Here is a 24819-nt window from a genome sequence, read left to right as displayed (position 1 = left end):
GCGCGTGCCCGCGGGCAGCTGCCTGCACACACGCGTCTCTGCACAACGCGCTGCCCGGGCGGAAACCGCCGCCGCGGGCCCAAAGGCCCGCGGCGGCGGTTTCCGCCCGGGTAGCGCTCCACCTTGCCCATTTCAAATATGGCGCCGCCGCCGCCGCCCCCCCACCCGCCGTGTAACCGCCGCGCCGGGCGGAAGTGGGTCCGCACGGAAATTGTTTCCCCCAGGCGGCGGAACACCGGGCGCGGATGAGCAAGGCCTGGCGGCGCGGCAGGATGGAGAGCGGCGAGCAGGGTGAGCACCCCCGGGACTGGGGGTCGGGGGCAGAGCCTGGGACATCCGGCCCCCCTGGTCCGTCCCCTCCCGGGGTCGGTGGCGCGTCCCCGGGCCGGGCTGACCGGCCGTGCCCGCCCTCGCAGGGGAGGAGGCCGAGGCGGGCGGCGGGCACGGCTCCCACAAGAAGAAGCACAAAAAGCACAAGAAGAAGCACAAGAAGAAGCACCACCACGACGCGGGGCCGCCCCCGGCCCCCGAGCCCGCTGCTGGCCTGCGCAAGCCCCAGCTCAAGCTCAAGATCAAGCTCGGGGGGCAGATCCTGGGCACCAAGAGGTGAGGGGGGGCCGGGCGGGGCGCGGCCGGTCCCTTCCCCACCCCACATGCTCTCCGGGACACCTCTGCCCCTGTCCTGGTCTCACCGGCTCCCCTGCTTGCTTTCCCCACAGCGTCCCCACCTTCACGGTAGTCCCCGAGGCGCCACGCTCGCCCTCCCCGCTGATGGTGGTGGATGAGGATGAGGAGCCCACCGAGGGGGTGCCCATCGAGCAGTACCGGGCCTGGCTGGGTGAGCCCCAGGGGCAGTGATGCCAAGGGAGGGGGCTGTGGTGGGAGGGGGCTGTGACGGGGTGGGGGAACCCCGAGGGGGATGTTGGCATAGGGGAGGGTGGGGGGAGCCTGGGGGTGTCCGTGGGGATGAACAGTGGGCTGCAGCTGTGCCCCCTGTGCTGGGAATGGCCGGTGCCCTGCCGAGGGAGCAGGGAGGGTTCCTGCGGCGCTCACCTGGTCGTGGCTTCGGGGGCTGCCCGACCCTGGGGTGGGGTGACACCCCCATCCCGGTGACTCCTCTCCCCGCCGCCGCCCGGCCCAGACGAGGACAGCAACCTGGACCCCTCACCCCTGCCGGACCTGGACTCAGAGAGCTGCTTCCCCGCCCGTGAGGAGGAGGAGGAGGAGGAAGAGCGCTGGCTCGACGCCCTGGAGAAGGGCGAGCTGGACGACAACGGGGAGCTCAAGAAGGAGGTGGACGAGTCCCTGCTGACGGCCCGGCAGGTGAGGGGGACCCAGAGCCACCTAGGGCAGGGCTGAGGGGTGCCACAGGGCTCCCAAAGCCAGCAGAGGGCTGGGTCGGTGCTCTCGGAGGGGGGGGGGGGCCAAGGCTGGGGTCATGATGGTGCCCCCTGTGCCCCCGCAGAAAGCCCTTCTGCACAAGCAGCAGAGCCAGCCGCTGCTGGAGCTGCCCATGGGCTACAAGGCAAAGGAGCTGACAGAGGAGATGCTGGTGAAGCGGGAGGAGCGGGCCCGCAAGCGGCGCCTGCAGGCGGCCAAGAAGGCAGAGGAGAACAAGAACCAGACCATCGAGCGCCTGACCAAGACCAACAAGGCCAAAGTGAAGACGCTGCGGGAGCGCAAGGCCAAGCAGGCACCCTGCCCCGTCGTCCACTACTGCAACGCCATCGACCGCATCACCGTCTCCTTCCCGGCAGGCATGGCTCTGCCGCTGCCGCCCGCCGTGGCCCCCGCCGTGCCCACGCCCGTCCTCTGCGCCGTCGCCGGCTGCTCCAACCACAAGCGCTACTCCTGCTCCCGCACCGGCCTGCCCCTCTGCAGCCTGGCCTGCTACCGGCGGAACCTCCAGCTGCAGGAGGCCGCGGCGTAGGCGGGGGGCACCGGCCATTCCCCACGGACAGAGCGGGACGGGGCTGGGGGCAGCCCCGGCGGGGACTGAGGGGGGTCCGGGGTGGGGGTGGGGTGGTGGGGAGCCGGGGCTGGTCCCGTGGTGCTCCCGGTGCCGCGGGGCTGATTAAAGGCTGTTGGCGGAGGAGCTGTGTGTGGGTCCGAGGGGACTGGGGGGACAGCCCATCCCCACCCCACCGGGAGCGCTATGGAACGGCCTATCCCCCCACCAGGAGCGCCGTGGTACAGCCCCCCCCCCGCCCGGTGAGTTATGGTACAGCTCGGGCCGGCGCCCCCGGGGGCGGGGCCCCGGGAAGCGCCGTGCGGCAGCGCTCATTGGCTGGGGAATTGCCCGGCGGAGAGCGGCACTGCCGGGTGGTTGGCCTTTCCGCCAATCACGCGTTCAGGCCCCGCGCATTGGCCAGGCTCTTCCCAGCGCCCGCCCCCGGGGGTTGGCCCCGGCCAGCCATGGGTTGCTGCTCTCCTCCCTCGGGCACGGTGGCGCGGGGCGGAGCCGCCGTTGGCCGTGGCTCCCGTCAGTCACGGTCGGGAGGGCGGGGCCTCGCCTGCGGTTGGCGGCGTCGTCAGCCAGTCCGGCCGGGGGCGGGGCTCGGTCCCTTTGTCTCTGTTGTTGGGCGTGAGGCGCGGGCAGACGGCGTCCGATTGGCGGGGGCAGGGCGGCGGCAGCGGCACCGATTGGCGGGCGGCGGCGAGGCGGCGGCGGATTGGTGGGGCGGCGGCGGCAGGGGCGGAGCGGGGCGGAGCTTTGGCCCGGGCGTGATGGCGGCGGCGGAGGCTGCGGCCCGGGCGGCGGCGGCGGGCCGGGAGGCCGGGATGGCGACGGCGGCGGCGGGGCAGCGGCTGCCGCTGCGGGCGGCGGGGGCCGGGGCCGGGGCCGGGGCGGCCGAGCCGGCGCGGGGCCGCGGCGGGCTGTAGGCGGCGCCATGGAGCGGCCCGGGAGCGGCGGCGGCGCCGAGGGGGCCTGGGCCGCGCTGCTGGGCCGGCAGCACCAGCAGGTACGGGCGGGCCGGGGCGGCGGGGGCCGGGCGGGCCGGGCCGGGCGGTGTGACGGCGTGTCCGCGCCCGCAGGCCCGGGAGTACTGCCCGGGGGTGAACAACCAGCCCTACGTCTGCGAGAGCGGGCACTGCTGCGGGGAGACCGGCTGCTGCACCTACTACTACGAGCTGTGGTGTGAGTGCGGGCGGGGCGCCCGGCGGGGGGTCCGGGCTGGGGGAGGGGGTTCCCGAGCTGGGAGGGGGAATCATGGGCTGGAGGAAGGGGGTCCTTGAGGTCGGGGGTGGGCCGTGGCCTGGGGTGGAGGATCCCGGGCTGGGGTGAGGTGGTCTCTGGGTTCAAGGAGGGTTCTGGGCTGGGGTGAGGGGTTCCCTGGGCTCGGGGGGGTCCCTGGGTTGTGGGAGGCATCCCTGGGCACGGGGGGGGTGGTACGAGCTGCAGCCTTTCCCTGCCGTGTAGGGGGGTAGTTGTTCAAGGGGAGGGTGACCCCACTCTGTTCCCTCACTCTGTTCCCTGCAGGGTTCTGGCTCCTCTGGACCATCCTCATCCTCTTCAGCTGCTGCTGCGCCTACCGGCACCGCCGGGCCAAGCTGCGCCTGCAGCAGCAGCAGCGGCAGCGGGAGATCAACCTCATCGCCTACCACGGTGCCTGCAACTACCCCGCCTCCATGATGGACCTCAGTGAGTGAGGGGTGTCCCCCAGCCCCCCAGGGTCCCCCCAGGTTCCCCTGTCTCCCCCAACCCTGTTTGTGCCAGCCTGCGCCCTCCAGGTCTGTCCCCTCTGGGGCCAGGGCCTGCTGGCAGCCCTGACCCACGTTCTTCTGCCCCACAGGGATGCTGGCCTCCTTCAAGCTGCCAGCCTATGAGGAGGTGGCCCACCGCCCCAGCACGCCGCCGCCGCCCTACAGCGCCATCCTGGCCCAGCTGAGCGGGCCCCGCAGCCGCCTGGGCTCCAGCAGCCTCACGCTCTCGCCCAGCTCAGAGAACTACACCAGCTGCTCCTGCGAGTCGAGCTGCGCCACGTCCCCCAGCAGCACCTCGCTCTCAGTGCAGGTGACGGACGAGACGGAGCGCAGCCGGGCCAGCACGCCCAGCGAGGAGGGTGGCACCAGCAGCACCGGCACCGGCGCCAGCTGGGAGCTGCCCCCCGAGGAGGCGCCGGCCCGCCAGCCCCCGCACAAGCACGCCCTCTTCTCCTCCACCGTGGACTTCTTCGAGGCCGACTGCCACCCCTGCTCCGACATCGAGGAGGGCGAGGAGGAGGAGGGTGGCGGCGTAGCCCGGGAGGAAGGTGGCGGTGATGGCGAGCATTTCCGACACCGGCGGCTGACGGGGGACTCTGGCATCGAGGTGGGGCGCTGCCAGGAGGAGGAGGAGGGAGAAGGCACCCATCTCCTGGGGAAGGGCAGCTCCGTGTCCCCACCCTGCTGCGGGCTGCCAGGCTCAGGGGGCAGTGAGGGGCCCGGCTCGCCCGCCCTGCCCGTCTGAGTGGGCACTTGCCCAGCCCTCCCCGCCGCCCGCTGGCCCCTCCTGCTGCCCACTGCCCCCATTTGGCCCCCACCACCTTGGAGTGGCTGTAGGGGACGGTGGGTGGGAGCCCTGACTTGGGAGGTGCCTGGAGCAGGACAGGGGGCTGCTCCACGCCTGGGCACAGCCCCTGTGCCTGCTGCCGGGGGCTCAGGGCAGCGTCCCTGGGGTCTGGACTCTTGCCACGGAGCCCCCAGGGGCCCCTTGCCCCACCTAACCCCCACCAGTCCAGCCACCTTCCCCTCTGGTACCTTGTGCGGTGCAGCCCCCTCCCTTGCTGTGGTCCTGCCACAGCCCCCTCCCCTCTAAACTGCTTCCAGGGGCTGCAGCCGCCAGGGCCCCCCTGCCTGCCCCGTCCCTCTGTGCTGCCACTGCCCGTGGCGGGGGAAGCCCCCATCCCCACCAGGGGATGGGCAGCTCACGTAGCGTTCTCTCACCATTAAAGAGATGTGGAAGTATGGCAGCCCTGTGCCTGCTGGGGGTGAGTTGGGGATCTCTGGGGTCCCCCCCAGCTCCACAAGGATGGGGATGGAGCCCTGCACAGCCCAGGGGGAAGAGGGAAGCACGGTAGAGCTGTAACCCTGACACAGGTACCAACAGGCTATGGTGGTGGAGATTTATTTTTGGGGAGGAGGCAGGGTCCGCACCTCCCCCCCCCCCGGCACCTGAGAAAGGCAGGCAGGGCCGGCAGTGCAGGCAGCTGCCCGCAGCCCGGCTGGCCCCATCGGCCGCCTTAGTAGTCCTCGGCCATCACCAGCACCACCAGTGCGGACCAGCCGGCGAAGGGGCGGCAGCCCTGGCCACGGCCAGTGCTGTCATTGTAGTGCTCCCAGAGGAAGCCGCTCTCGGCGTGCTGCCGGTACAGGTTGGCCACCAGGTTTTGGCGCAGCTCCCGGTAAAGCTCAGCCGCCCGCTCCCGCTGTGGCCCCTCAGCCTCGGCATAGCCACGCAGCGCCCGCAGCGCCAGGTAGTTGATGTTGACCCAAACGGCGCCGCGCCAGTAGGGTGGGTCGTGCTGCGTGTTGCGGCGCATGTAGAGCGGGCTGTCGCGGGCCAGCGAGCGCAGCCCAAAGGGCGTCCAGAGCTGCTGCTCGCTGCGCATGGCATCCAGCACGGCGGGCAGCCGCGGCGAGTCGGGCTGCAGCAGCTGCAGCAGTAGCGGGAAGAGGCTGACGTAGCCCAGGGCTCCCACGAAGCGCGGCCGTGGCCTCTCCCGCACCTCCCGTACCAACTGCGGAGCCGGGGGGGGCCGCCCTGGTGCCGGCGGCGCCGTGCGCTGCCAGCGCAGCGCCACGGCTGTGCTGTGGTTGCCATAGTCGGCGAAGGCGCCCAGCTCTGGGGCCCAGTGCAGCTGCTCCAGCAGCCCGTTGTCGCTCAGGGCCCGCTCTGTGTCCCGGTAAGGCGCTGCCGGCTCGCCGAGCCGCTCGGCCACATCACCCAGCACGCGGGAGGCCAGCGCCATCCAGCAGCGCAGGTCCAGATGCCGCTCCTCGGGCGAGGGGTGCGAGGCACGGGGGTAGTCGTCCAGCCCCGAGGCCAGCGTTTTGGGGTTGAGGAAGTGCTCGTGCTGGGGGTCGCGGCCGCGCCAGCGGAAGGTGAGGGGCAGTGGCCCAGCCTGTGTCCGGTTGTACCAGTCGTACCAGGCACGCAGGCGGGGGAAGAGGCGGTGCAGGTAGGGCAGGGGGGCATCGGGCAGCAGCCGCTGCAGCGCCAGCAGCAGCGTCGGGGGGTTGGCTGTCTCGCTGTGCTGCAGGACGAACTCGGGGGGCACCTTGGCGCGTGCCTCCTCTCCCAGGATCTGCTCCCGCGGGATCCAGCCCTCGGCATTCATCAGGTCCAACCAGTGGGCGATCACCTCGCGGCTCAGGGCCGGGTCCCAGCGCGCCAGCAGCAGCTGGTGGAAGCCCTCGTCCCAGAGGAAGCCGCGGGGAAAGAAGGAGCGGGAGGGCACAGCGGTGAAGAGGGCGGCCTCGTGGCCAGGCACGGGGTGCTCCTGCAGCGGGGACCGCACCAGCGAGTGCCCGTGGAAGTAGCCCACCCCCCCCAGCAGCTCGCTGAGGGCGGCCTGGGCGAAGCGCCGCTGCGGCAGGGGGAAGCCCTTGCGGCCCAGCCCGAAGGTCTCCTCGAAGCGCCGCTCAAAGTCGGCCGCGTGCTGTGCCAGCGCTGCCGACAGCGCGTCCCCTGCCAGCCGCCCGGGCCGGCCCACCACGCTGCCTGACTCGAAGGTCACCTCCAGCACAGCCGGCAGCTCCAGCGTCACCTGGTGCAGCAGCAAGCGCCCACGTGGGGGCTCCCCCGGCAGCCCCGGGAAGGCGTCAACGGCAAAGAAGCGGCGTCGGGGACCCCCCGGCGCGGCAAAGACGAAGCGGTCGCTCAGGCTCCTGTGCACCACCTCGGTCAGGCGGTGCAGCCCTGGGATCGGCGCCTCCAGGTAGTTGTAGCTGCAAGGGGAGAAGGGCGTCAGGGGGTGGGGGAGGGCCATGGGGCAGGGGGATGGGGTGATGCGTTACCTGGCGTGTTTGGGGCCCTCCCCACTCCCTGCCGTGGGGCGGAGGAAGGTGAGGGTGAAGCTCCCCAGCTCCTCCGTTGTCCCCGTCACAGCAGCCAGCCGCGTACCATTCTCCAGGTGCGGCTCCAGCGTCCCCTGCCCATCCGTGGCGACGTAGAAGAAGAGGGAGAGGAGGGGGGCCGGGCCGTCAGTGCCCTGCGGAGGAAGAGGGGGGGGCAACGCGTGACGAAGAGGCACGGGGGGTCTGCCCAGCGCCCGGAATCCCCCCCACTCACCTCCCTCCGTGCTGTGATGCGCCAGCTCCAGTCCCCTCCGTGCTCCCCTCCCGGCTGTTTAACGAACTCGGTTTTCAGCAGCAGCGCCCCGTCCCGCAGCTCCTGCACCCCGAAGTTCTCCCCGTCGTGCATCACCCAGCCATATCGCGACAGGCCGTCGCTCTGCTCGCAGGTGTGGCGCAGGCCGCCTCCCCCGCCGCCCTGCTGCAGCCACATCAGCCCTGGGGACGGCGGGGACGGGGAGGGGGTCAGCCCCGGCTCTCCGGCGGGGGCGCGGCAGCCCGGCCCCCCCGCGCCTCACCGGTGACGAGGGCCCGCGGGCTGCGGGTTTTCATCCCGAAGTAGACGTGGGGGCGGTAAGTGCCCCAGAAGCGGCGCGGCGAGGCGAGGGGCCCGGTGGAACCGGGGGGCAGCGCGGGGGGCGCGGGGTGCGGCGTGACGAGGCGGGCGGCCGCGCTCCGCCGGTTCCACTCGGCCGCCGCCAGGCCCAGCGCCACGGCCACGGCCCCCGCCAGCACCGCCAGCGCCGCCGCCCGCCCCCGGCCCGGCCCCCGCCGCTGCTCCCGCCGGCTCCCGCCGTCCCGCTCCCGCCGGCTCCCGCCGTCCCGCGCCCGCTCCCGCGGCCCGTCCCCGCCGCGCCGCCTCCGCTCTCCCGCCATGGCCCGGCCGCGCCGCTCACGTCATCACGGCGCGCCGCTGCGGCGAGACAAAGAGCGGCGCGGAGGCTGCGGGGCGCGGGCGCCCCCGGCGGGCAGGAGGGGGAACCGCAGGGTCGGTCCTCCCCGGGATCCGCCCCCCCCACCCCCAAACCCGGGCGCGGGGGCACAGGGACCCCCGAGGCGTGTGTCCCCCCACACACAGAGGCCAGGCTCAGCACGTCCTCGGAAGCCGCTTTATTGCGTCCCTCGCCGGGGGTGCCGGGCACCAGGCAGCGGCCAGGGGGGTCTGGGGCCGCCCCTGCCCCACGGTTGGGGGGGGGGACGCTCCAGGCCCTGACCCCCCCCAAAACGCCAGCACGTTGGGGGCAGCGCCCCGGGGCGGCCCCACTCACTGCTTGACCTGTCCCCCATCGCCCTCGCTCACGAACCGCTTCCGGCCCCTGCGGAGGAGGAGGAGGATGAAGGGGTGGGGGGGGCAGCACCCCCCCGGCCCCGCCGTGCCAGTACCTGGCGGGGCAGGCGTCTCGCAGCGCCCTGGTGATGATGCCGCGGTCGAAGCAGAGCTCCACCAGCCGCTCCAGCAGGCTGTGGGCCAGCGGCACGTCCAGGCTGATGTCCCCCAGCTCCTCGTACACCCGCTGGAAGCCCTGCGGGGGCGAGGGGGGGCCGACAGCGGCGTCAGCCCTGGGGGTGGGCTGCCCGCTGGTCCCCCCCACCGCACGCCCCACACTCACCCGGTTCATCTGGTCCAGCGTCACCAGCCCCGTCTCCCAGAGCACCTTCAGCAGCGTCACCATCATGTCCACCGGACCCTCACCGGAGCCCTCCAGCACCATCACCACCGCCTGTAGGCGTTGGGCGTCAGCGGGGCTGTGGGTGGCCCCCCAGGACCCCCAACCCTCGCCCTGGGACCCCAGCCCGTGCCCTGGGACCCTAGCCCTCACCTCATACACCAGCTCGTGGTGGAAGTGGGGCACCTCCAGCTCCCGCAGGCAGTGCTCGGCCTCCGACACCTCCCCGGAGAGCAGGTACTCCCGCAGCAGCAGGTTCATCTGGGGACAGAGGTAGCTGGTGGGGGGACAGCGGGGACGCAGCGCAGCAGGGACACGAGGGTGGCACAGGGGGACAGTGCGGGGACGTGGGGAGGAGGGCACAGGGGCAGCTGGGGGTTGCTGCTGCCCCGGCTGAGCACGGGGACACATCTGTGGGTCATCACAGCTGGGGTCACATCCCAAGTGACATGGCGGGTGCATCTACGGGGGGTCTGGAGGCACATCCGGAGGCTGGGGGTGCAGGGACGATGGATGGAGCAGGGGGATGCGCTTGGGTGGGTCAGACCATGGGTGGGGCTGGGGGACCGGGGGGCAGTTGGGCACTGACCTCCTTGACGAGGTGCTTGACAGGGCGCTGGCCGCCCCCCACGCCCCAGACGTTGTCCAGCCGGTTGACGTCGCGCTTGATGCGGAGCAGGACGGCAGCACGGTCAAGGGCGGCCCTGCGGGACAGGCGGGTGAGGGCCGCAGGGGGCGGCGGGGGGTAGCAGGGGCCGGGGTGGCACCTACCTGGCGTGCTCGCAGTCCACGCGCCCCTTGTAGCGCTCCAGAAAGTCCAGGGGCAGCGCGTGGTCAGCCACCGCCCGGGCGATGAACTGCCCCAGCATCTGGGGACAGAGGGTCAGCACTCAGCCCCACTGTTCACCCGTGGCCGTCAGGCACCCCCCAGCACAGCCATGGTTCCCCTGGCACATCCCTGTCCCCTCCAAGCATCCCCTGGCACAGCCATGTCCCCCCCGGCACAGTCATGTTCCCTCCAAGCATCTCCTGGAACCACCGTGGACCCCCCAGCACATCCCTGTCCCTGCCAAGCATCCTCCGGCACTGCCATGGTTCCCCTGGCACGTCCCTGTCCCCTCCGAGCATCCCCCAGAGCAGCCATGGCCCCCCCAGCACAGCCACGTCCCCTCTGAGCATCCCCCGGCACGGCGGCGTCCCCCCGTCGTGTCCCCGTCCCCACGCCTGCCGACACCTGGGGGGCCTCGGGGGTGTCAAGGATGAGGTCAGGCAGGTCCCGCAGCATCTTGTCGAAGGCCCAGGCGATGTCCTCGGGGGTGACGACGTGGCCCACCAGGTCGGAGAGCAGGCGGGAGGTGAGCTCACGGTGGCTGGCCTTGCCCTCCAGTGCCAGGGCCACGGCCAGCGAGGGCACCGCGTGTCGCCGGCTGCCCAGGTTCAGCCCCCGCAGCAGCTCCTGCGCCCAGCACGTCACCCCCTGCCACCCACCCCTGGGACCCCCAGCCTCTCCCCAGGGGTGACCTGGTGACCCACCCAGGGACACCCCCCAGTCCCCCAGGGACCCCCCTTTCTCCCTGCTCCGCACCAGCCTGGCCCCCTGAAGGTCCCTGCCGCCACGGGAAGCCCAGCCCCTCCCAAAGGACCCTTCCCCACCCCAGCCTGCCCTGTCCCTGAGGGTCCGCGTCACCATGGGGCCCCTGTCCCCTCTCACTGGGACACCCCCCACCCCCAGGGGACCCCCTTTCCCTCACCCTGTCCTGACCCCTACAAAGACCCCCACCACCAAGGGACACACCCCCCCGACAGGGGACCCTGCCCTTTCCCTAAGGGTCCCCATCAGCAGTTGGTCCCCATCCCCTCCCCGAGGGACCCTTCCCCACCCCAGCCTGCCCCATCCCTGAGGGTCCAGGTCACCAAGGGGCCCCCGTCCTCTCCCCGACGACCCTGTCCCACAGACCCCTGCCCCGACGCACCATGACCTCACTGGTGTCCCCATGCTCGAAGTACTCCAGCACCATGGGCTGCACGTTCTTCTCCAGCTCCCCCTCCTCCAGCTCGGGCACCACGGTGGCGTAGACAGTGTCCCCCTGCGGGGACGGGACGATGCCGCCCCTGCCCGCACCCCTGCCCGCAGTCGGCCGCCCCCAGCAGGGGCTCCCCGCGAGGGTGGGGGTCGGTGCAGGGCTGGGCGGGGGGGCTGGGGCCATACCTGAGCCACCTCATCGTAGTTGGGGTCACGGGCATCAGGCTCCTGGTAACCGTAGACCACGCCAGGGGCACCCCACACGCCCTTGCCCCCAGCACCACCTGCACCGGGCACGCACAGAGTGAGCGGGGGCTCGGCCACGGGGGGGCGCCGAGACCCCCAGCAGGGCCCCCCCCAAGCGGGGACTAAGCCTGGGGCGCTGGGAGGGAGCCCGGCCCCAAGGGGAGCGGTGGGGTCATGCAGGGTCCCAGCCCCACAGAGGCCAATGGAGGGGTCCCAGCCCCACGGGGCCGCAGGGAGAGCCCTGCCCCACGGCGTGGTCTCCCCTCACCTTTCTTGGGCAGCCCGCGGCCCTTGCCCATGCGGGACCTGCGGTCGTGGGCCCTGCCCTTGGGGCTGCCGGGCTCGGGGCCGGGCTCGGCGCCCTCGGAGAGGGACTCACGGGCCGAATCCCGGGAGGAGGTGCGCCGCAGCCGCCGCTTGGCCTTGGCCTTCAGCCGCGCCTCATGCAGCAGCTTCTCCTGGGGGGTCCAGGTGTGGGGACCCCCGGCCCCCAGCAGCTCCTCGTCCCCGTCCTCCTCCTCCGCGCCCGCCAGGCACGGGACCTGCGCGCCACGGGCACCATGGCCATGATGTGACGTGGAATCCCCTGGGACCCCCGTGGGACCTCACCATGTGCTGGTGGAACCCCCGTGGGACCCCCGCCATGCACCCCTGGCCTCCCCTGGGACCCCCACGGGACCCCTGCCATGCGCCCCCAGCTTCCCATGGGACCCCCCAAGAGCCCCCTGCCATGCACCCCTGGCCTCCCCTGGGACCCCCACGGGACCCCTGCCATGCACCCCGGCTTCCCACAGAACCCCTCAAGCGATCCCCACCATGCACCCCTGGCCTCCCCCCAGGACCCCCAAGAGACCCTCCACTATGCATCCCCAGCCTCTCCCAGGATGCCCACGGGACCCCCACCATGCACCCTGGCCTCCCCTACAACCCCCATGGGACACCACCACACACCCCTGGCATCTCCCAGGACGCCCACCATGTGCCCCCAGCTTCTCCGGGGACCCCCATTGGATCTCCCCATGCACCCCTAACCTCCCCCAGGACCCCCCCGGGACCCCCCCCAAGCCTCCCCCGGGACCCCCCACCCTACAGGGGATCCCCCCCCCAGCTCACCCCCCCCGTCCCCACCGGTGCCGCCCCCACCCCGCGCACGTAGCACCGGCCCGGTGCCGGGGGCGGGGGGGGTCCGGTCCCGGTGCTCCCGGTGCCGTTACTTGCCGTGGCGAAGGGGGGACGCTCGACGGCGCCCAGCTCGGTGGCGGGGACGGCCATGGCGGGCGGCACCGGGGCCGCACCGGGACCGGGACCGGGACCGGGAAGGGGCGCTCGGCTCAGCCCGACCCCGCCCCGCGGCGGAAGTGGCCGGGGGCGGCGGCATCATGGGAACCGTAGTCACACCGCGGGCTCCGGTAGCCCGGGTACCCGCGACCCCTGCCCGGGTCGCCGGCGTTCGCCGGGGCCGCTGCCGAACCTTGGCGACCCGGGTGGGGGTCGGGGGTACCGGGCAAAGCCCCCCGCACCGGGGACCGGGGCCGGTTCGACCGTGCTGCGGGCAGGAGCGGGTGCAGGCAGCAGCAGGCAGGACCCCCCGCCGGGGCGCGGGGTGCTCGGGGTCCAGCTCCCACCCGCAGCCGGGGACGGGGCGGGACGCCGGGACGCAGACAGACACGGGCACGGCGGCTCAGCTCCCGCAGCCGTTTTATTGCCGCCGCCGCCGCCGCGCGCGGTCAGGCCTCGGGGCCGTTGCCGATGCAGGGCAGGCCGGGAACGCGCCAGCGTCGCGCCCGGTGCAGCCGCAGCGACAGCCACTGCTGCTGGTTGCCCGAGAGGTAGGACTCGGGGACGCCGCCCCGCAACCGCGACGGCACCTCGGCACCGGGGGCAGACGGGGGGGTCCCCGCCGCCGGCGGCACCTCCAGGGTCTCCAGACCGTGCAGGCTGCCCGGCTCCTGCGCCTGGGCACCGTTGTCCGAGCCTGGCCAGAGAGGAAGGACGGGAGTCAGCGGGCGGCGAGGGCCCGGCCGCGACCCTCACGCCAACGCGGACCACCGCGAAAGGCGGCTCTTGCCCACACCCCACCACGGCCGTCGGGCCCGGGATGGGCACAGCCCATGGGGCAGCCGAGCCGAGCGCCCACCCCGCGTCCACCCCCAGCTCACAGCATCGTCGCAGGGAGTGCCAGGGCCGGGGGGACACGCCGGCCGCCCCGCCGGGCTGCTGCAGGAGGCAGAGGATGGCCCCGTCCATCTGCTGGAAGACGCGCAGGGAGAGCAGGGACTGCCGGGTCTCGGGGGCCAGCCCGTAGCGCTCCGAGCCCAGCAGCTCCCGCACCAGCTCGAAGTCCTGCCGCAGCTGCAAGGCTCCCTGCAGGCTGGGGGGCACCGGCGGCGCTTAGCCCGGCCGCCCTGGCACTGCCTGCGCCGCCCCGGCCCCGCCGCCACCGCTCGCTACCTGAACTTGATCCTCTGGGCCAGGATGTGGTCCATCCACGCTTCCAGGAAGGCCGTGGTCACCCGGGCCAGGGCGGGCGCCTGGGCGTCCCGGGGCAGAAGCTGGGCGCCCTGCAGCACCTGGCCCAGCACCGCCTGGGCCGCTGCCGCCGCGTACGCGCTGGGGGAGCTGGGCAGGTCTGTGGGGTGAGGGGGGGGACACCCGCTGAGCCCTGCCCGTGGCCCTGCCTGCAGCCCTGCCCGGCGCCGAGGCACCCCGACCCACCGGTGCGGAGGCCGACCCTCCAGTGCTTGCCCAGCGGCATGGTCTGGTCGAAGATCTCTGCCGACATCCGCTTGCAGTTGGCGGAGAACATCTTCAGCACATCCCCCGAGAAGAGCTGGGGGGCAGAGCGAGGGAGCCGGGGGGGAAGGGCGGCCCCACGGCACCCTGTGGGTCCATCCCCAGCACAGCATGGCTCCCAGCGGCCCCCCCGCGCAGTCGGGCCATACCTGGATGCTGGCAGCCATGGAGTGGATCTGCTGGCACAGCTGGTGCTGCTGGCGGGACAGCGGGGCAGGGGGCAGTGGCGGGGGGGCGTCCCCAGGCTCCGGGAAGGTCCCGCTCACCAGCACCACCAGCCTGTCTGTCTCCGACTTCAGCAGCTGGAGGGAAGAGGGGTGAGAGGAGTCCTGCCCGGGGCCAGCCCCACCGCCAGCCCCACACATCAGCCCGGTCCCATGGTTACCTGCAGGTCCCCCTGGGTGACGAGCAGGAACTGGGGCAGGGCCCAGGCCGCCAGGTACCGGCAGGCTCTGCCCATGAGCCAGGAGCAGGCAGCCTGCGCCGTGGCCAGGCAGCGGCCCAGCACCTGCAGGCGCAGGCAGGGCGAGCCGGGGGGGCGGCCTGGGGGACACAGGGTTGGGGGGTGTCACAGGGGCTGCGGGGGCAGCGGCACCCGGCGGGCGGGGGCCAGCCCAGAGGGGACCCCCGGGATGCCCCAGAGCCCCACTCACCGGGCGGGCAGGCAGGCAGGGACCGCAGGCAGCACAGGGCGAAGGTCAGCGCCGGGTAGAGCCGCTGCAGGCATTGCGCCGTCCTGCTCCGCACCGGCCCTGCCGCCGGCGCCGCCTCCCCCGAGCACTTGTCGGACAGACCCGAGCCCAGGGCGCGGGCGAAGTCTGCAGGGGGGCACCAGTCAGCTGCCCTGCGCCAGCCTCCCACCGGCACCCCGCACCCCATGCCAGCCTCCTGCCAGCACCCCGCACCCCACGTCCCGCACCTCTCTCCCAGCTCCGGAGCACACCCCAGCACAGCAGGCGCAGGCAGAGCTGCCCCAGCTCCTCCTCGCACTCCCGGGGGACGCGGGCTGCGGGGAGATGGGGCATGAGGGCCAGTGCACCACGTGCAGCACCGGAGTCACCCCGGGGAGCCACCCCAACGCCCCCTGCCCCGGCCCCCACCTACCCTGGGTGAGAGCGTGGCTCAGCTCCCGCGCGGCAGCTGCGGCCGTGCCCGCCCCGCAGTGCAGCAGCCCCAGGCGGTGCCCCAGCGCCATGCCGGTGGCCCCCCAGAAGAGCGCGCGGTACTGGGCATGCAGGGCCTCGGCCGCCGGGGCGCGGGAGGCATCCAGCCACCGCACCGACTTCCAGCCGGGAAAGCTCGGCCCCGTGGCTGTGCCTCGGCTGCCCGCTGGGAGCTCCAGGGACTTGGGGCCCTCCGCCGCCGCTGCCTTCTGCTTGGGCCCATAGAGGACATGGTGCCAGAGGCTGTCGGCGGAGGCCACCAGCACCCCCAGGATGAGGCCCATCAGCTCCTCGTCCTCCCTGCACAGCGCCTGCAGCTCCCCAGCGAGGCCCAGCGGCTCCTCCCGTCCGGAGGGTTCCGCATCTGCCGCCATGGCGCTGTGCTCCGGGGGCCAAGGCACCTTGGTGTCCTCCCAGCAGACGTGTTCTGCTCCACCGCCCCCGTCCCGCGGCTGCAGGAGGGGCTGGAGCCGCTCAGCCGTCAGCCGGCCCCGCTCGGCTGCCAGTATCCCCAGCACCCTGGCCGCAGGGAAGGCGTGGGAATGGTCCCCAGTGGTCCCGGGGCGGCCGGTGGTGCCGGCGGGCAGGCAGGCAGCGATGCCCAGCTCCAAAGCCAGGTCACCCACGACCTGGTTGTAGATCTCCAGGCCCTGGAAGAGGTCGGAGAGCAGCGCCGGTGGTGGGGCGGCGGCAGGGCCAGCCCGTGCCAGGGCCCGCAGCCGCGCCTCGGCGTGGCGCTCGGCCAGCCGCGTGGCGTGCAGCGCCAGCAGCAGCAGCGCCCGCCGCATGTGTGCCACCGACTCGTGCCGGCGCAGCAGCAGCGGCCGCAGCCACGGGTCGCCGCGCATCCGCCGCTGCAGCCCGCTCCAGTGGCCGGCGTGCGTCCGCAGCTCCTGGCAGAGCCCCTGCAGCGGCGGGGCGGCCACCGCCTCCCCCGCCGGCGACTCCGGCCGCTCCACCAACGCCAGGAGCCGGCGGAGGAAGTCGGAGGCGGCCTTCAGGCGGCGGCTGTAGTCGCGGGCGAGGCGGAGGTGGTGGCGGTGCTGCAGCAGGGCGTGCAGGGCGGCGCCGCGCTCGGCCACGCGTGGGTGCACCGGGTGGTGGGAGAAGGCAGCGGCGCCGTCGCCGGGCTGGGGCTGCACGCGGCCCCGGAAGGTCTCGGTGCGGGGGTCCTCCCAGACGCAGAGGCAGCGGCGCAGCCCTGGGAAGGCCTGCTCCAGCGCGGCCAGGAGGGCTGGTGCCTCCTCCTCCTCCTCGTCGTCCCTGTCGTCGCCGCCGTCGCCGTGCTGGCGGGGCCGCGAGGGCAGCAGGCGCCGCAGGCCGGGGCTGACGCAGCTGCGCAGCATGGCCTCCGCCTTCTGCAGGGAGCGGGCCAGGCCCCCCAGGGAGCTGCTGCCCGCGGTGGGGGGACCCTCGGTGCAGGGCGGTGGGGGGGGCGCAGCCCCCGCCCACAGCCACCCCGGCCCCGCGCCGGGCCCCCCTGGGCCAGGCCAGCGCCCCTCACCTGGCTGGGCGGGCTCTGCACGGGCAGCCCGGTCCCCCAGGGCGGGTAGAGCCGTCGGGAGGAGGAGGAGGAGGCCGCTCAGACCGGCGCCATCGCCGGTACCGACCTGCGAGGGACGGCGGGGAGGGTCAGGGACCCCGGGGCGGGGGCGGGGCTACCGCGGGGGCGGGGCTACCGGTGAGGGGGCGGGACCACAGGTGATGAGCGGGGTTATGGGCGAGCGCGCAGAGCTACAGGCGAGGGACAGCTACACGTGAGGGGGAGGAGCTAAAGGCGAGGGGGGCGTGTCCCGGGAAGCTACCCCGCCCCTCGCCACGGCGGAGCCACCCCGCCCCCTCAAACCACGCCCCCTCCGGTGGGGGGCCGTTATCGAGGCGAGGCCTCTCAGGCCCTAGGCCTGGCTGTGACCCCGGGCTGAGGACGGCGGCGTCGCCTCCCGCGGGTCGCGTTCCCTCCCTCTCTCCCCGCCTGTTCGGGGCCTCACCTGCAGGCAGGGCTCCCCGCCGCACCGCTCGGGGCCGCCGTCCTCCATGCTGGGCCGTCCTCGAGGGTGGTGGGAGGAAATAGGCTTAGGCCGCGCCCGCGCTAATCCGGCGGAGCGGGCACGGCTGACCCGCCGGGAGGGCTGGTGCCGCGGTGCCCGGTGGAGGTGGGGAGGGGGCTGAGCGGCGGGAGGCGGCAGGGCAGGCGGGCACGGCGGGAGAGGGCGCGGAGCCCTGGCCCTACTCGGTGGGGGCCTCGCGGGCCGCCGTCCTGCCCACACACAACATGGCGGCCGGGCAGCCTCAGCCGGCGCCGTGACCCGCTTCCGGTCCGCCCCGTGCCCTACTTCCGGCGCCTCCGGTGGCAGCGGCGGATCGGGCGATGCGGGAGACGGGCGGGGCCGGGACGGGCCTGGGCGGCTCCGGGCTCGGGGCTGCCGCCGCCGCCTGCCCCTGGGGCTGCGTGCTGGGCCCCGGCGGCTGGAGCGGCGGTACGGGACGGGGGGGGGGGAGAACGGGGACCGGGAAGCGGGGCCAGCGACCGCCGCTCGGTTTCGGTTCCGAGGGCTGAGGGTCGGCTCCGCTCCCCACAGCGGCCTTCTGTCCCTGGCACTTCCCGCTCAGCGCCGCCGCGGCCGAGCGCGCCCACTGGCAGGTACGTGGGGGCTGTGGACGGCGGGGTCGGGGGCTGCCTCCGGGGGGGGCCGCGACCCCCCGCTCCGGCCTGGCGCCGCCGCTCCAGCTCCCGCTCCCGCCGCAGGCCGCCTCCCGCCCGCCGGACCGCAGCGACATGGGGGAAGCATCCGGGGCCCGGGACGCCTTCAGCCACGGTGAGTCGGGGGGGCTGCCCAGGGCGGGGGGCTGCCGGGGGTCCGGGGCCCGGGAGCCGCCACTGATGTCCCCCCGGTTCTCCTTGCCTAGGTCCCGGATTCTGGTACAGTCCCCGCCGGGTGGAGGAGTCTGTGGAGGATGAAGAGGAGGAGCGGATCGGCTTCAGCCAGCACTGGGACGTGTCCAGCGAGGACAGCGACGCCCCTTACAACTTCTGTGGGTTCAAGAAATCCTTCCTGTGCGAGGCCGCCCTGCCCACCCACCCGCAGCACAGCATTCACGACATGCCCATGCTGCCCGTGCCCTGGCAGTACTCGCTGACGGCCGAGGTGAGTGAGGGGCACCTTCCCTGCTCGCTGGCTGCCTCTCTGCTGCCCTGTCCTGCTCCCCGAGGTGCCCCCCAGGCCGTGTCATGTCCTACAGCCCCTCTTGTCCTGTCCCTTCTTCGGGGAGCACAGCAGGCTGCCATCGGGGTGCCCCAGGCTGTCCCACTCTCCCGGCCGCAGTGCGGTGCCCGGCACTTACAGCTCACAGTGTTGCTCCCGCAGGAAGCAGAGAGGAACGCGCGGGAGCTGGTGGCGGAGGAGGAGCGGATAAAGAGGAAGGCAGAGAAAAAGAAGCTGAAGAAGAAGGTGGGTGCACCCTGTGGGGGGTCACCCTGCCAGCCGGCAGCATGCAGGCAGCTGCCCGCATTTCCCTTCCTCCTAAGCCTTGCTGTGGCCTTTGTGGGGGGAAGCACTGTATTAGGGGGCAGCCCAGGGCTCGCTCCCACCCCCCAGCAGCACTGAGGTGGACCTGCGATGTGGGGTCGGGCGCAGGGCTGCGCCACACTGCGAGGTACCCACTCGCAGCTGTCTGGTTTCCAGAAACAGAAAGACCGAAAGAAACGAGAAAAATTAGTACAAGAGCTGCAAAGCAAGCAGGAAACCGAGTCGGTGAGTGACTGTGTTGGCCCCTCACCCCAGCCTGGCTGTGGGTGCTGTTTCGGGGGTCCCCTGACACTCTGTGCTGCCTTCAGGTGTGCCGTGAGTCTCTGAAGGTGGGATGCCATGGCTGCGAGAGTTTCCTGGGGCTGTGGGGAGAGGGATAGGCAGGCAGAGCCCTGCTGCCCCAGCTGCCGTCCCACTCCTTCCCTCTCCTTCCAGAATACCTCATCCCTGAGCAGCGCTGTGGGCACCGGGCACCCCCAAAACAGCAATGATGAGGAGGGGGAACACTGGCTGGGTCCCAGCCCCTCCCCATGCCTTGGGGACAATGCAGCCTCTTCGGGAGAGGAGGGAGGTGGCCAGTCAGCCAGGGCGGAGGAGATGGAGGTGAGCGCTCGTGGCATAGGTGCCAGCCTGGTGCGGGGTCTGCCCTGTGGACGGGCCCGGGACTCTGCCTGCCTTGCCCACCCTGCCTCCCCCAGGATGAGCTGGACTTGAGCTGCACCTTCATCTTCAAAGCCCGGCAGAAAGCGGGCGTGAGGCTGCCGGCGCCTGGGAAGGAGAAGCCAGCCAGGACAGATGTCACAGAGCCAGGCAAGAGGGTGCCAGGGAAGGTGAGTTGGAGCCCATGGGGCCCTGGGGAGGGACCTGCCCACCCCACGGGCGCCTGGGCCCTCACTACCATGCCTGCCTGAGCCCTTGCCACCCTCCTTTCCCACCCCACAGGCATCTGAGCCCTCACTGCCCTGCCTGCCCAAGCCCTCGCCGCCTTCCCTGCCTGCCCCACAGGCACCTGAATCTGTGCCCCTGGACACGAGCATGGTGGAACAGAGCCTGATCCTTGCAGGTCAGTGCCTCAGGGCCCCCCCGGGCAGCAAGAGAAGGGGGTGGGTGTCTGAGGGCTCTGTGCTGCTGCTTCCTGGCTCTGTGGGTAGCTCTGCCCAGGGGGGTTTGTGCCGGGGCTTCTTGCCACACCTGCTCTTTGCGGTCCACTGTGGCCCTGTGCTGTCCCCAGGGTGCCTCCCCCTTGCGGCTGGGTGACAGCAGAGCCCGTCTCCTCCGTGGCCCCGCTTTGCTCTGGTTCTCTCCAGCAGATGCCCCTGTCTGTGCTGAGGGTAGGGGGGACACAGCCCTGCTCCCCAGCTGGGCTGGGGGGTTGGCAGCAGGCAATGCGCTCCCCACAGGCCGTGGCAACGAGGCTGCCCAGAAGGGCCGCTATGCTGAGGCGGTGCAGGCCTTCACTGAGGCCGTGAAGCTGAACCCCAGGGAGCACCGGTGAGCGACGGGGCTGGGGAGCAACATTCCCTGGGGGCTGCAGGGCTGTGGGTCCCAGGCAGCAGCGACCCCGGTCTCCCCGCAGGCTCTTCGGGAACCGCTCGTACTGCTACGAGAAGCTTCGATGCTACACGGAGGCGCTCAGGGATGCACAGGTGTCGCTGAGGCTTCAGCCCAGGTGGCTCAAAGGCTTGTTCCGAAAGGGCAAGGCGCTGCGGGGGCTGAAGGTACCAGGGCTGGGCTGGGGGCTGTGGGGTGCTGGGGGGCTGGGCAGGGGTCCAGAGCTGGGCAGTGGCTGTGGGGTGGTAGAGCTGGATGAGAGCTGCAGGGAGCTAGCACTGGCCTTGGGGGCTGCTGGGTGGGGGCTATGGGGTGCTGGTGGTGCTGGGTGGGCTGGGGAGGGGGCTGTGGAGTGCCAGAGTTGGGTGGGGGGCTGCAGGGCACCGGGGCTGGGTAGGGGGCTGTGGGATGCCAGTGGGGCTGGGTGGGGGGCTTCAAGGTGCCAGGGTTCAGTGGGAGCTGTGGGCTGCCAGTGGAGCTGGACGGGGGGCTGCAGGGCATCATGCCTGGGAGTGCTGGATGGGGGGCTGTAGGGGTCCAGGGCTGGGTGGGGGCCATGCGGTGCTGGTGGGGCTGGGTGGGCTGCATAGGGGGCTGTGGGGTGCCAGCGAGGCTGGGCAGAGCCCTGTGTGGGGTGGGCTGGGGGCTGGCAAGGCAGGGGCTCAGAGCTCAGCCCCACCCCGCCGGGCCCCAGCGCTACGCCGAGGCCGCCAGCACGTTTGAGGAGCTGCTGCGCCTGGACGGTGCCAACGCCGACGCGGCTGCACAGCTGGAGGCCTGCCGGGCCCTGCTGCGGGTGAGTCCCTGGCCCCGCCATCCCTGCTGCTGCCCCACGGGGCCTGACCGCCTCTTCCCCCACAGCGGAGCAGCCCCGGGGGAGTCCCGGTGTCCCTGTCCCTGCTGGAGGCTGGGGAGCCACCGCTGCCTTCCTCCGGTAAGGGACCTCGCTGTTTCGGAGATGCTGGCAGCCAGGGGTTGTGGGGCGCCTGGGCTGTGGTCTTAGCTCTGGAGGGGGTCTTGGGGGGATGCCAGGGCTGGGGCAGGCCTGTGGTGGGTGCTGTGCCTGTCCACGGAGCCAGCTGAGCCTGTTGCCTCTCGGCAGGCGAGTGGGTGAGCGAGAGCTGCTGGGACACGGACGCGAGCGACTTTGTGACCGTTGTGAGCTCCAGGAGCCAGGCGAAAGGCCAGGGCCGAGCTGTGGCCAGTAGCCAGCAGACGCTGCCTCCGACCCATCCCGCCAGGTAGGGCCAGGGCTGGTGGGGCTGGGATGGTGACTGGTGCTTATTGGAGGGCGTTGGGCCAGGAGCGGGTGGATCTCTGAGCTCTCATGGAGCTGGTGGTGTTGGGCTCCTCAAGCTGGTGTGTGGGATGGAGCTAGCCGCTGGTGACACTGGTGTGGTTTGGCAGGGACTGCTACCCTCTCTGGGTGGGGAATATCACCCCCAGGATCAGCAAGAAGGTGTTGCAGAACTCCTTCAGCCGGTGAGCACGTGCCCATGCTGAGCCCCCACATCCCCCTGGGTCTCAGCATCCTGTCCACATCACTGCCCCAGTACCCTGCCAGCCCCATGCCTGTCCCCCTTCCTGGCGCTCCTGGCCCTGGGAGCAAAGCCCGTGAGGGGAGGCGGGAGGGGTGTCTGTGACGCTCCACCCCGCAGCTTTGGGGAGATCCGCTTCATCCGGATGCTGCCAGAGAGACGCTGTGCCTTCATCAACTACGCGCAGAAAAAGGCAGCAGAAACGGCCTATGCAGCCATGCAGGTGAGCTGGGGTGGGTGCCGTGCCATGGGCACAGGTGGGGACACGGGGGTGCCTGTCCTGCGCTCGGCCCCCTTGGCCTGGTGCAGTGCTGCTGCCTCAGCTCTGCCTCTTCCCCCCCCCAGGATGCCGAGGTGGAGGGAAGCAGGCTGGTGCTGCAGCTCAAGCACCCCTCCCACGCCACCCCGTCCCCGCAGCGGTACCCGGCGCCCCGTGGGGAGGTGCGTGCCCTCCCCCGGGGTCTCCTGTAGCCAGGGGCTCTCCTCAGCTTAACAGCAGCGGAGCCTGACCCTGTGTGGTGCGGCATCACCCTCCAGCACCGCTGGCACGCCGCAGAGAAGCTGCGCCCTCGGCGTGGCCCTGTCCCTGCGGACGCTGTGATGGGGTGTCCCGGCCCCCTGCCCGGCCCTGGGGCACCCACCCCAGGCTGCCTTCTCCTGGGCTGGGGGGGCCCCTGCTCCCCCGGGGGGCTGTGCAGGGGGCCCTGCTTTCGCCCTGCCTGTGCCTTTTCCCTCTGCAGGCAGCGGGACCTGCCCTGCTCCGGGTGCCTCTGTGGGTAGGGGTCCCCCCTCTGGGTGCCTCTCCACGGGCTGTGCCACTGCCCCCCAGCTGACCTGCTGAGGCCTGTGCCCCCCCTGGAGCACCAGGGCAGGGCATGTGCCATGGGGGGCTGACGGTTACCCCCGCTCCTTCAGGGATTTGTACTGGAGTCGGGGTTCTTAATAAAGCTGAGATCTAGTGGTGGCTGTTTGTCCTTCCCTTCCCTCCCCCTCCCTGCCACCTCCCCTTGTCGGTGAAGGTGCTCTTCTTCCCCACCCGTGACTCTGGTTTTGTCTCTGCTGCCCCCTCCGGGGCCATGGCAGCCCCCCCAGATCCCCGTGCCCACCTTTGGCTCCTGCGGTGCTCCTGGCTCTTTTCCCACCTTCCCCACCCTGCGCCTGGACCCCCACGGCCCCTGCCCGCCGTGTGTCCCGTTCCCCCCGCCGCTCCGGGCTGCCCAACCCCTCTCCAAGCAGCCGGTGGCGTCCGGTGCCGCCCGCGCAGCCCCACCGGCGGCCGGGAGGGGGCGCACTCGCCCCGCGCGGCGGCTCCGGTGGCCGGATCGGGCCCCCCCGCTCCGGTGCTCCGGGGCCTCCCCGGCGGCGGGTACCACAGACCCAGCACCGGCTGTGCAGCAACGCTGCGGCAGCCCCCGGTGCGAACCCCCCACCCTGCCTCCGGGCCACGTCCCGCCCCCTCTGCACCCGCCGACCCTCCCCACGGGGCGTGGGGAAGGACATGGGGGGGACGGGTCTGCCCGGAGCGGGGGACGCCCCGGCCGGGGGCTGCCTTAACCCGGGTAGTAACGGGGACCCCCGGCTCCCGCGGTCCGTCCCGGGCTCCCCGGCCGCGGCGGGGGCAGGAGCCGGGGGGGGCCGCAGCAGCCCCCGCCCCGCTGTACTGCCATTTGCCGGTGGCGGGGCCGTGGCAGGGAGGTGGCAGGCAGGCCATCAAGTAGAATTTGATTAATATGCAAATAGGCAACAGGGAGAAGGAGCGCGGGAGACAGCGAGTAATTAATCACTAGTTAAAAGAAATTAATACCAACAGCAGAGGTTGTCAGGAAGCAGCAGTCGAGTTAATCATCCAGAAAATTGGAAGAGGAAAAAGACAAGTGTGCGCAGGGAGGGGAGAAGTGGGGGGCTGAGCCTGCCCGAGCCCCCCGGCACCAGTGCCCACCGCTGCCCCGAGGCCCCAGTGATGGGCACGGCCTGTCCTGGGGCTGCCCCAAGGCCATCGAGCCGGGGCAAACCCCTGCAGGAGCCCATCTCCTCTGGGAATGGGTGGGTGGTCCCTGGGGAACCGCGGTGGGTGATGGCTGGGGGAGCCACGGGGCTGCTGAGAATGCTGGGTGGGTGCTCCCACCCCTGGCACCTCGCAGCCCCGAGAACAGGTCGCTGCTCAAGCCGTGTCCTCGGCTGCCTGTGCCCATGATGGGACATGCGTGTCCGCTGCCGTGCGCACCGCCAGCGGCATGTGCCCGGTCACAGCTGTGCCCACAGCGGTACGTGCACACCCTTCTCCTGCGTCTGCATGTCCCAGTGTCTGTCCTTGCACATGTGTCCACGTGTCCACGTGTCCCCCGTGCTGTGGCCATGCCGGCGCTGTGGCTGTGCCAGTGGTGTGGGCGGGCTGGCTGTGCCTGCGGCGGTGCTGGTGGGCCTCGCTGTGTGGCCGCGCGGCGCAGTGGGAACCGGCAAGGCACAGGGCTGGCGGTGGCAGCGTGCCCAGCTCCTGCCCCATCTCCCGCAGCAACACCTCCCGCGGGGCGGCCGGGGGCGACGCCAGACACTGCCTGGCCTGGCCAAGGCTTCCGCCCGCGATTAGCTGTCCCGGGGGAGGCTGGCACGGGTGGCTGACATGGGGCAGGAGGGGGTAGCAGCCCAGAGGCCACGGCGAGGGCGCTGTGCAGGGGAACTCGGTGTCCCCCAGCCACCCTGCACTGAGAGGGGATGGAGGCGCCTGGGGGTGCTGGGACCAGCTCACACTGCAGGGATGGGATGAGAACCTGGGGGTCTGAGCCCCCTCCTCCGATCCAGCTCACCCATCCCTGCCCCACGCTGCCCACATGGCCTGTGGGTGTGGGGCTGAGGCCGTGGGGTCCCGACTGCACTGGGGGAGAGGGGTCTGGCAGGTCTGGGTTGGGGCCTGGCTCTGAATCCCGTGGTGGGGGCTGAGGCAGCAGCCGGGGACGTGGAGTCAGGTCACCCCATGGCACAGAGGTGTGATCCCGCCAGCCATGCACCTCATGTCAGCCTGATGGGCAAAAGCCAGAGCCATGAGCTCATCTCCGGGGCTGGCCCCGTCCGCCCCCGTGCAGGCACGCGCCAGCCTGGGCACACACACATGTACGGCGCTCACGCGTGGGCCTGTGCACGGGCGTGCATGTGTGTGCGCTGCGGTGCTCGCTGCTGGTGCCCCTGGGTGCAGCCAGGCCGGCGGCCCCACGCTCAGCTCTGCCGTGGGCACTGGGGCCATCGCCCAGCGCTGGCTCT

At 72.3% G+C, this 24819-nt stretch overlaps 6 protein-coding genes across 10 annotated transcripts; 3 read left to right on the top strand and 3 right to left on the bottom strand.

The window, feature by feature from the left end:
* Window positions 1-230: 230 nt before the first annotated feature.
* INO80B (INO80 complex subunit B) lies at window positions 231-2025 on the top strand. Its single transcript, XM_064448734.1, has 5 exons — window positions 231-291; window positions 417-606; window positions 720-838; window positions 1142-1323; window positions 1466-2025. The coding sequence occupies exons 1-5, from the start codon at window positions 246-248 to the stop codon at window positions 1928-1930; spliced, it is 1002 nt and encodes a 333-aa protein (XP_064304804.1). The 5' UTR covers window positions 231-245; the 3' UTR covers window positions 1931-2025.
* Window positions 2026-2720: 695 nt separating this feature from the next.
* WBP1 (WW domain binding protein 1) lies at window positions 2721-4952 on the top strand. Its single transcript, XM_064448733.1, has 4 exons — window positions 2721-2963; window positions 3037-3139; window positions 3482-3643; window positions 3795-4952. The coding sequence occupies exons 1-4, from the start codon at window positions 2892-2894 to the stop codon at window positions 4448-4450; spliced, it is 993 nt and encodes a 330-aa protein (XP_064304803.1). The 5' UTR covers window positions 2721-2891; the 3' UTR covers window positions 4451-4952.
* Window positions 4953-5091: 139 nt separating this feature from the next.
* MOGS (mannosyl-oligosaccharide glucosidase) lies at window positions 5092-7934 on the bottom strand. The gene is made up of 4 exons (XM_064448715.1): window positions 7575-7934; window positions 7274-7494; window positions 7000-7193; window positions 5092-6930 (listed from the first exon to the last, which is right to left on the bottom strand). The coding sequence occupies exons 1-4, from the start codon at window positions 7930-7932 to the stop codon at window positions 5223-5225; spliced, it is 2481 nt and encodes an 826-aa protein (XP_064304785.1). The 5' UTR covers window positions 7933-7934; the 3' UTR covers window positions 5092-5222.
* Window positions 7935-8151: 217 nt separating this feature from the next.
* Window positions 8152-12360, bottom strand: LOC135312978 (programmed cell death protein 4-like). The gene is made up of 11 exons (XM_064448713.1): window positions 12211-12360; window positions 11261-11534; window positions 10933-11030; window positions 10697-10810; window positions 9958-10179; window positions 9495-9592; window positions 9313-9427; window positions 8877-8984; window positions 8667-8777; window positions 8440-8579; window positions 8152-8372 (listed from the first exon to the last, which is right to left on the bottom strand). The coding sequence occupies exons 1-11, from the start codon at window positions 12262-12264 to the stop codon at window positions 8321-8323; spliced, it is 1386 nt and encodes a 461-aa protein (XP_064304783.1). The 5' UTR covers window positions 12265-12360; the 3' UTR covers window positions 8152-8320.
* Window positions 12286-17069, bottom strand: CCDC142 (coiled-coil domain containing 142). Of its 5 annotated transcripts, XM_064448710.1 has the most exons (10): window positions 16937-17069; window positions 14890-16558; window positions 14705-14791; window positions 14439-14603; window positions 14171-14328; window positions 13935-14087; window positions 13708-13822; window positions 13444-13621; window positions 13152-13363; window positions 12674-12967 (listed from the first exon to the last, which is right to left on the bottom strand). In XM_064448710.1, exons 1-10 carry the CDS (start codon window positions 16982-16984, stop codon window positions 12720-12722), a joined length of 3033 nt encoding a protein of 1010 aa, XP_064304780.1. In that variant the 5' UTR covers window positions 16985-17069; the 3' UTR covers window positions 12674-12719. The 5 variants fall into 5 exon arrangements, with proteins under 5 accessions (XP_064304778.1, XP_064304777.1, XP_064304779.1 ...); XM_064448708.1 differs by lacking the exon at window positions 13152-13363 and having other exon boundaries at window positions 12286-12967; XM_064448707.1 differs by lacking the exon at window positions 14171-14328 and having other exon boundaries at window positions 12289-12967.
* Window positions 17070-17190: 121 nt separating this feature from the next.
* TTC31 (tetratricopeptide repeat domain 31) lies at window positions 17191-22522 on the top strand. The gene is made up of 17 exons (XM_064448712.1): window positions 17191-17425; window positions 17528-17589; window positions 17695-17764; window positions 17856-18094; window positions 18314-18397; window positions 18632-18700; window positions 18911-19078; window positions 19174-19305; window positions 19418-19538; window positions 19876-19966; window positions 20052-20193; window positions 20721-20822; window positions 20888-20960; window positions 21129-21267; window positions 21434-21508; window positions 21685-21787; window positions 21910-22522. Exons 1-17 carry the CDS (start codon window positions 17317-17319, stop codon window positions 22033-22035), a joined length of 1905 nt encoding a protein of 634 aa, XP_064304782.1. The 5' UTR covers window positions 17191-17316; the 3' UTR covers window positions 22036-22522.
* The last annotated feature ends 2297 nt before the right edge of the window (window positions 22523-24819 follow it).

Source organism: Phalacrocorax carbo, chromosome 4 (genome assembly GCF_963921805.1).
Source record: "Phalacrocorax carbo chromosome 4, bPhaCar2.1, whole genome shotgun sequence".
Classification (NCBI taxonomy): domain Eukaryota; kingdom Metazoa; phylum Chordata; class Aves; order Suliformes; family Phalacrocoracidae; genus Phalacrocorax; species Phalacrocorax carbo.
This window is presented reverse-complemented; position numbering and strand designations above follow the sequence as displayed.